The sequence below is a fragment of the Myotis davidii genome, unplaced genomic scaffold (assembly GCF_000327345.1).
Source record: "Myotis davidii unplaced genomic scaffold, ASM32734v1 scaffold524, whole genome shotgun sequence".
NCBI lineage: Eukaryota > Metazoa > Chordata > Mammalia > Chiroptera > Vespertilionidae > Myotis > Myotis davidii.
Window position 1 is genome coordinate 155,840 of NW_006299263.1, and position 9,796 is coordinate 165,635.

The 9,796-nt window shown below is 39.7% G+C and overlaps 1 protein-coding gene across 1 annotated transcript in view; it reads left to right on the forward strand.

Moving 5' to 3' along the window:
- ELP3 (elongator acetyltransferase complex subunit 3) overlaps positions 1 to 9,796 on the forward strand; it is an 89,451-nt gene that overhangs the window by 42,880 nt on the left and 36,775 nt on the right. The window contains exon 9 of the mRNA XM_015571163.1: positions 1,404 to 1,597. Coding sequence (XP_015426649.1) covers positions 1,404 to 1,597 — 194 coding nt within the window. The remainder of the gene's footprint in view (positions 1 to 1,403; positions 1,598 to 9,796) is intronic.

Sequence of the window (9,796 nt, forward strand, 5' to 3'; positions counted from 1 at the left end):
ATTTAAAATTAAAACAAAAATTTAGCATGGTTTGGGAAGGAAAGAAACACATATTTAAATTCTTAGTGTTTAACCAGAAATCTAGAACCAGTTTTACCTATTATTCTTTTTAAAGGAGTATGTCAGCCTATATATCTCCTAAATTTATTATACAAGTTTCAGAAGTACTTTTCTAAAACCCCATGTTTCAATACGGAATCAAACTAGGAAGAGAATGACTCGCATGCATACTCTTTGTGGATGGCTATAGACTATTTATTAAAGGCCTGATGAATCTTTACTATATAAATATTACAAAGGAATATCTTTAAGACCAAAGTGTACACAAAGAAGATAGCATTTTAAGAATATGACAAATCAGTGAGAGAGATCAAATACCCTGCAGTTACATTTCTTTGTAAAGCAAGTTAAATAATGGATAGCTCTGCAGGAATAACAGAGCACAAGATAAAAAGCATTTTACAGTTCAGAAGATATGGTACTGCTGGCTGAATAGATGCTAAAGCTAGGGTGGGGGTGAAGGGAACTGTATGAATCCACCTTCATCTCCACCATATATCCTGCAAAATCAAGATAAGAACAAATTAGGAGTGCAGAGTCGTGGAAGGGAGACTGCCTTATGTTTTCCTGCTACATCCCAAATAAAGAAATAAGGCAGCCAGCTGGGATGACATAGTACAGGAAATGGCTATGTCACAGTAGATGAATTAGATGTATCCCTCAATGTCCAGATAACAAATGGAGAGTGTATGTCCCAGGTTAGGAATGGTGCCAGTTGGTCTGAGGACAAAATAGTCCTATCCAGGGATCGGCACACTTTCTGCATAGGGCCATATAGTAGACATTTTAGGTTTGCAGGCCAGATGGTGATCTCTGGCACAATATGTTTCATTATTAAAAGATTATACAGTCTAGCCGTGAAGGTAGGCACTGGATAAATTGTCAGTATGATGATGTTAAGAAAGTGGTAATAGGAACTCAATAGGATTTTTTTTTTAAGTCAGGCAGTTTATATTTGAAGGTCAGGAAGGCCTCTCTGAAGAACTGACATTTAAGCCGAGGCCTGAAGATTAGCTAGATGAAGAAAAATTGAGGGACTTTCCAGGCAGAGAAAATTGCCTGTGTAGGGGCGAAAAGGCAAGGTGGTGAGAGTGGCATGCGGTGACATTGCAGCAATGGACAGGGGCTGTGATGAGGGCCTTGGGTCCAGCAAACATGCTTTGCCCTAGTGAGGCCATAAAAACAATGGATTCCTGTTCTGTCTGCATCCCCTCCTTGGGTGGAAAGGAAAGGCATTCTAAGGACCAGGCAGGTATGTGAGAGACGCTGGCCCAGGTTTGAAACTTGCATGCGTAATCTCTACGTAACTAATGGAGAAGTAATCTTCTGTTCTCTATTCACAGGAGTTTTTTGAGAACCCTGCTTTTCGTCCCGATGGTTTAAAACTTTACCCGACCCTGGTGATTCGTGGAACTGGGCTTTATGAGCTGTGGAAGTCAGGACGCTATAAGAGTTATTCGCCTAGTGACCTGATCGAATTGGTGGCTCGGATCCTTGCCCTTGTGCCTCCATGGACTCGAGTGTACCGCGTGCAGAGGTAGTGTGCTACCTTTTATGCCAGAAATAATCAGTGACTACTCTGTTCACAGTTTCTAATGAGAATAGTCTGCTTTCATATGGAGGAGTTTGAATTCTTTTAAGTTAAAAAAGGGACACCTAGAATGCTATCTATAAACAGAGAGGGATAGAAATGAAAGGAAACCAGGTCCAAGCCACTTTGCCCGTGTCATATTTATTCAAGTATGCCCCTTTCCCTTCATCCATGAGCCAGGACGTGGAGTCACGAGGCGATAAATAGATATGGTGCCTGGTTCCTGGAGCGGATGATCTAGATCAGGGTTTCCTTCTCCTGGTGAACTTCAGTCAGGTACAGAAGTCGGTGTGGGAGCTGGAGGTGTGGCCATGTGTCTGTTATCCCTGTCCTAGAGCCTCTGAAAGTAAAACGAACAGTAGCAACAATCATTGTTGGCAGATAATGTAAATATGGAGAAAGAGTGACATATTCCTGATGGCATGAAGGAAATCAACTGTTTTTTTCATCGGAGAAAGAAATTATGATCTCATTTGTAGTTATGGGCCTTTTAAGAATTTTTTTTTTTACTGGAAATTTAACATTGAAAAAATTCTAGAAGCCATACAGTTACCTATTTATCTACAATCCTAACAAAACTGTCCCTGTATTTGTTGGTCATTGGGCACATTTCCACAACAAAACTGTTCCTGTATTTGATTGGGCACATTTCTACCACCCTGTCAAAAGCTGCCTGGATTCCTGTATTATAGACACAGCAGTTCCCCTTCTCTGTGGGGGATTTGTCCCAAGACCACAGGCGCTAGTGGATGCCTGAAACTGGATAGTAGTGAACCTTATGTATACTGTTTTTTCCTACACATATACACCTGTGATGAAGTTTAATTTATAAATTAGGCATAATAAGTGATTAACAACAATAATAAAATAGAACAATTATACCCATATACTGTAATAAAAGTTACATGAATGTGACATTATTAAGTAAAATCAAGGTTACTTGAACATACTCACTACAATGTGACAGTCAGTCTGATAACCAAGACAGCTACTAAGTGACTAGTGAGTGGGCAGCGTGTACGTCGTGGATATGCCAGACAAAGGGAAGACTCATGTTCTGGGAGGAAGGGGATGGCACCGGCAGCGTACAGTTTAAAACTCAGGGATTGTTTATTTCTGGAATTTTCCATTTAATACTTTTGAATGGAGGTTGACTGCAAGCAACTGAAACTGAAGAAAGCAGAACCTCAAATAAGGGGGGAAATACTATATAAGGTCAAAAGATGACAGCAAATACATATACGGTTTCCTACTGCAACGAGTATCCACTGAGCACAAAAATTGTGTTACTAATAGAACAAAACAATGACTACTGTGAACAGGCAGAATCACCAACCAAAGGAAAATTACCAAGGCTCTAAAATAATGGAGTTGCTTTAAGGTCAAAGGACATTTACACCATACTTCTGCCACAACTTCTTAACTTCTTTACGTTATTGGCCCAAATTGCTCGGCTGTTGTGGCTCAGGGATTGAGCATCAACCCATGAACCAGGAGGTCATGGTTCGATTCCTGGTCAGGACACTTGCCCGGGTTTCGAGCTCGATCCGCAGTCAGGGGTGGGCAGGGGGCAGTGGATCGATGATTCTCTCTCATCATTTGTTGTTTCTATCACTCTCTCCATCTCACTCCCTCTCTCTGAAAATCAATAAACACTTACTTAAAAATAAAGCATCAGGGATTGAGCATCAACCCATGAACCAGGAGGTCATGGTTCGATTCCTGGTCAGGACACTTGCCTGGGTTTCGAGCTCGATCCTCAGTCGGGGGTGGGCAGGAGGCAGTGGATCGATGATTCTCTCTCATCATTTGTTGTTTCTATCACTCTCTCCCTCTCACTCCCTCTCTCTGAAAATCAATAAACACTTACTTAAAAATAAAGAAGTTATTGACCAGACTTAAGGATCTAAATTGCCTATATGATGTGTATTTTAAAATACTTAGATACTAAGGAGATAGTGAAGAAAAAATTCAGCTGTCGGAATTGTTTGCATTGTCCTTCCCCTTTTTCTACCTTTCCGGAACAGTTGAGTTCAGAAGACATACGGAGGTGCTGAACAATGCAGGCGTCTCACTTGGAGAAGTAGGGAGCTGCAGGGCCAGAGCTGGCTGAGAAAGAAGCGAGGTCTTGTGAAGGAGGCAGTGGTGTGGTGCGGCTGTGACAGCCCAAATGTGGTAAAATGGGCATTCTCGCGGAGGGCTGATCTGGCACAGGCTGTCTGGGCTGAGCAGGGTGAGGAGGATGTGTCTGAGAGGGTGCAGAGAAGAGGACAGCAACAGATTGGTTACTTGCAGAAGGTTGTTCTTATAGGTATGCCCTAATATTAAGGATAATGGGAGCTAGCTAGGTTTAAGGAGATAATTAGAATGCACTCTCCATAGTGTTTTGGAATAGAAGTGTGTGTGTGTGTGTGTATTTAATGGCCACATTTTGCATTTTTATGCTGTTGGTTGGTGACTGTACTGTTTAAAATGACCCTAGGTGTGGTGATGAAGTGTTATGTAATGTTCCTAAGTGTAAGCAGACTACAATGTGCCTTATGGAGAAAATATGTGTTACCTCCCACAATGTCTTTATTAATTAAAGAAGAAAAGAGTAACTTGACCATGGAGAAGCCTGGCAGCTGATCAGTGTGAATATTATTAGGAACAGTACAAATCCTGGTTGTGTGCCACCTGATAGCACTTCTGTATTACTCAGCCAGAACTCCATAATCTGAATCTCATCATAAGGAAACACCAGACAAATCCAAATTGAGGAACTTTCTAAGAAAATAAGTGGACTGTAATCTTCAGAAGTAGGGGATTGAGGGAAGAGTTCCATTTTGAAGGAGACTAAGGAGACATGACAGCTAAATCCAACGCAAGGTTTTACTGGATCCTTTTGGTGTAAAGGACAAAGATCTTGAGACGCTGGTGAAGCTAGAATGGAGTCTAAGGTTAGACAGCAGTGAAGTGTCAGTGTTAGTTTCCTGATTTTGGTGGTCGTATTATGGCTATATAAGAGAATATCATTGTTGTAGAAAATACTTAAAGTATTTTGGGAGTGTTGGGACATTGTGTTTCCAGTTTACTTTGAGATAGTTAAGGAAAATAATTATTTGTACAGCATTTTGGACTTTTTCCTGTAACTTTAAGATTGTTTCAAGAAACTTAATACAATAGAAAATAAAGATGCAATAAGTATTATTAGCAAAGACAAAAGAAAAAGATTATGTGCATTTAACTGACTGGGGCAACCAGAGAACAGTGAAGATACTACTTCCCAGGAACAGAGTGTGGCAGTATCACTGTCGCGTGGCTCTCCACCTGCTGATAGTGATGCTGTCTGCTAGGAATGCCTGAGGTACTTGCTTGGCCTGATCACTTGTGGTGAGCCGGCACAGACATTTACCCCACTTTGGGGCAGGGGCTTTCGGGGAGGTTAATGTAGTAGCAGTACCAGCCCCAGGCTTTCTATTATGGCTGCAGGATGTGCTGCACCAAAATCATCAGGGAACTTTGAGGAGCAAAATTTATCACTCACAGGTCCTTGAGGGTACCCAGCAAGCCTAAGGGACACAGCAAGTTTGGGGGCATGGGAGAGATCACAGACCTAGAACTCTGCCTTTGTTTAGGGTTCTAGGGTGGGGTGCCTAGGTTTTTATGGATTCACTCTCTGTTGGCTAATTTAAATAATAAAGGGAGTTAGGGTGCAGGAAGGGAGAAATGGGGCTACTCAAATGGTCAGTTATCTTGGTTACCCAGGGCTTTCTGGAAAAGTGAACTTCATGACTGGGACAGCCTAGTTCCTTGTGTGGTTGTTTTGCTGGTAGCTGTCACACATACGTTTATTCAGGATGGATGCCTTCGGAAATGGATGCCTTGGCAGTAAAAAACTTAAAATGTCAAGCGCTCATACTACAATCAAAAAGCTTAATGTCAGGCACTTACATTACAGGGTAACCAAAAGATGATACCTCCCAGCATGGTAACAAATATCACAGGATAGAAATTTCACAGCCGTAGACATCAAAGTTTTCTTATCAGAAATAACAAGGCACAGATCACACAGGCAATCTGATGGGGAATTTGCATCCTCCTCTTCATTTTGAGCTTTAAATTTCTTACTGCTGTAATGACTGAGTCAAAAGCCACAGAGGCATTGCTATAACATTAAAAGCTTAATTTTGTAGACTTTATGAAATATCACTATGGGACATTATCCCAAGAGGATTTCAAGAAAACAGCAGCAAATGTAGTCTCTATTGAAAAAATTGTAAAGGGGTAATGACAGGAAGAATTAAGAACATGCACATTAGCCCTGACCGGTTTGGCTCAGTGGATAGAGCATCGGCCTGTGGACTGAAGGGTTCTGGGTTTGATTCCGGTCAAGGGCATGTACCTTAGTTGCGGGTACACCCCTGGTGGGAGGTGTGCAGGATGCAGCTGATCGATGTTTGTCTCTCATCGATGTTTCTAACTCTCTATCCCTTTCCCTTCCTCTCTGTAAAAAAATCAATAAAATATATTTTAAAAAGAACATGCACATTATATAACCAAAAGGTTGTTTGCTGAGAAAGGCATGATCATGGAGAACCAGCATGAAGCTAAAGAAACCTCCCTGTACTCAGGTCTCCCAGCATGACCCCACCACAGATCTCTCTCTAGAGAGTCAGCTTGTAGCAGAGTTCCCAGCTGTAATTCCAGAAAGCCAACTGTGTGCTATATACGGTGTCCCCCCAAAATGTACACACACTTTGAATAATTATAAAGGCAGTCTTTATTAAAATACATTTCATTTTCAAAATTGAGCTATCCGCTGTTAAAGTGCATATACATTTTGGGCGGACACCCATCTTTGGAAGGATTCCTGTAGGCTTAACATTTAACTCTATTACTTTACAGATGTGTGGGTGAATTAGAACTTACTGGAATACATACTGTAAAATAGGTTAAATCTCCTAAAAAATGTGTAGTTAGGAATGTCTTCCGTGAGTTTGAGGACAGTGTTTTGTTTGAAAATGGTGATGACTCAGTTCCTGACAGTAAATGCCTTTGGTGGAGAGTCATCTGGCTGTGATAGCAGAGTTTCGTGCTATGGGACTGATAATTTACTTAACTTTGAGACATGTCTCTAGGTTTCTTAGTATAAAGATTAAAATTTTATTATATTTCCCACTTTATGTTTTTTGTTTTTAATACAGCTATGATATTGTTATACAAGTTTCCATTAGAATTCTAGCTTTTTAAATGTAGCTTGCTGTGGACAAATGTTCAAGTTAGCATTTGTTTTTCTGTAAGCATGGGCAGAATTCCTTCAAGTGTATTATGTTACTTTGTTTTGCATTGAATATTACTGTGACTACCTGCATAAGAATTCATTCAAATTAATTATATTTTGCTACTTACTTTCTGCCCACTTTTACTTAGGTGCTTTCTTCATATATATATACTGCATAAAAATGATTCACATTTATTTTATACTACATGCCTGGTGCATGAATTCATGCACGGGTGGGGTCCCTCAGCCTGGCTGGTGATGGGGCCGATCGGGGCATCTCGCACAGTCCCGATTGGGGCTGGCCAGCCAGGCGGGGGCTGGGGGGCATTGCGGGAGGTTGGCCAGCAGAGTAGGGGGAGGGAAGTTGGCTGTGGGAGTGCACTGACATCAAGAAGCAGCTCCTGCATTGAGTATCTGCCCCCTGGTGGTCAGTGTGTGTCATAGCAACTGGTCCACCGGTTGGTCATAACAGTCACTTAGGCTTTTATAGATAGATAGATTGGCTTGCTTTTTGTTATTGGTAATCATTGAAATTCTAGACTTGTCTTTTGCCAAGTTGAGGTGTATGGTGTGATGTGTTTCTGCTCTGTACCACCATTCATTTGTTCCAATAGATTTTTTTATTTTATTTTGTGATTTTATACTTTTTTCCAACCGTTTGTAGAATATTACTAATTATCCAGAACTTATATTTTCTTAATTTCCAGCTATATTTATATGGACAAAATAATATTTTCTCTATAAAGCTACTTTAAAATCACTTTCAATGTATGTATTAATAACAGGCTTAGATTATTTTTCCAAAAACTTCTTTGTATAATTGGGATGCATCTTTATACAGCAGTACATTTTATACATTGGCAAATATGGTATTTGCATTTCTTGTTAAAGACTTAGAATAATATTCATAGTTATAATTTTAATGTAGCGTAGTAGTCTAGCATTTTAATTTGGGAACAGTTTTATTCAGTAAACTGTTCCCTAATGTTGAATATTTAGGTTGCTTCCAATTTTTTATTTTCAATTTTTAATCATCCTGGCCTCCTCTACAGGTCAGAGTCATGTACACAGAACTTTTACTTATGTTGCAGTTATCTGTTAGAGCAGTATGATCTAACAGGGTAAGATAAAAGATCTAAGCATATTTTATAATTATTATACTTCTGGAACAAGAGGAGTATAAATGAATGTTTTAATTTTCACTAATTATATTGATACGCTTTTCCAGAAGGATAATACCAGTTTAGAGTAAATAGTTACTGGTTTTACCACAACTCTATACATGTGGATGATTAAATTTTTTATTTCATTTACATAGGGGTATTAATTTGCATTTCTGTAGGTATAGTAAGGATTAACATTTTTCCATGTAACCGGTTGTGTTTCTTCTTATACTGATTGTCTGTTTATATATAATTTGCCAGTTATGGAATTTGGATCAGAATGGAGATTCTTTTTTATTGAAATGGCTAAAAAGAAATAAAAATCATAAATTTTATCTTTACCTTTTAGGGGTCTTTTGAATTGTCTCCTCTCTCCTGCACAAGTAAGAAGACCAGGGAACACAAAAGCCATGTCCATGTTCACATAGTATACTTAACACTAATAATAGCTTGGTAAAACAGCTTCATATCTAACTGAGCAAGAGAAAGATAGGTTTTTAGACCAGCCGTGGGCAAACTACGGCTCGTTTGAAATGAATAAAACTAAAAAAAAAAAGACCGTACCCTTTTATGTAATGATGTTTACTTTGAATTTATATTAGTTCACACAAACACTCCATCCATGCTTTTGTTCCGGCCCTCCGGTCCAGTTTAAGAACCCATTGTGGCCCTCGAGTCAGAAAGTTTGCCCACCCCTGGTTTAGACAGTGTTAAGTGGCCGAGAAACCTTCTGATTTGGGGAAGGAGAATCACAGGGCTTTGACTCTGCATTGTTTCTTCTGGCTTCAGTTATAAACTTTGAAAACAATTCTTAGAATGTGGAAAACTGATATTAGTCTAATTTGGAAGCATTCAGTTATGTCTTGCTAGAAAGAAATCATTGGCAAAGGTTCTCCCAGAGCGTTTAATCCAGACAATTTTAATCATAGTTGATTTATTTTTGTTTTAAATCATAGTAAAGGAAAGTCATATATGCCTTTTGAAAATCTGGCCATTTCATTTCTTTCTTTAAAAAAATGTTTTGATATCAGAGAGAGGAAGGGAGAAGGGGAGAGAGATAGAAACATCAATGATGACAGAGAATCATTGATTGGCTTGCCTCTTGGGGATCGAGGCTGCAAGCCAGGCATGTGCCCTGACCGGGAATTGAACCAGTGCCCTTCCAGTGTAGAGGTCAACACTCAACCACTGCGTTATACCAACTGGGCTGGCCATTTCATTTCTACCTATGACAGCTTTTACCAATTATAGGCTATCTACTTAATGTTGATTAGTGAATCTAAATGTGTACATGGCGAAGATTTTAAGAACTAATTTTTAGACAAGTGTCAAGAGGGAGGGACAGGAGGGAAAGTAGAAGGGAAGATATTTCAAGTGAAAACACGATGTCTTTTTTTTTAATGCTATATTTTACTAATATATTACTTGATATTTTTAATTGGCCATCGCCCCTACCCTACTCTTCCCTCCCCTCCCCGCCCCCTTAACTAATTTGCTCTCTTAACTTTAGTACAGCTGAGTCAATAACATCTTACTGGGTGTTTTTATGAACCACCTAATAGATGGTTCTGTATTGCAAGCCTGAGGGTGCAGTCAGTGATTAAACGTAAGATTCTGTCCAGACATATGATAGAGCCACATTAAACTGCTGCTGCCCACAGGCTGTTTGACAGCTGTCTGCCTCGATGTGATATTTAAATCACTGCAAAGCATTAAACA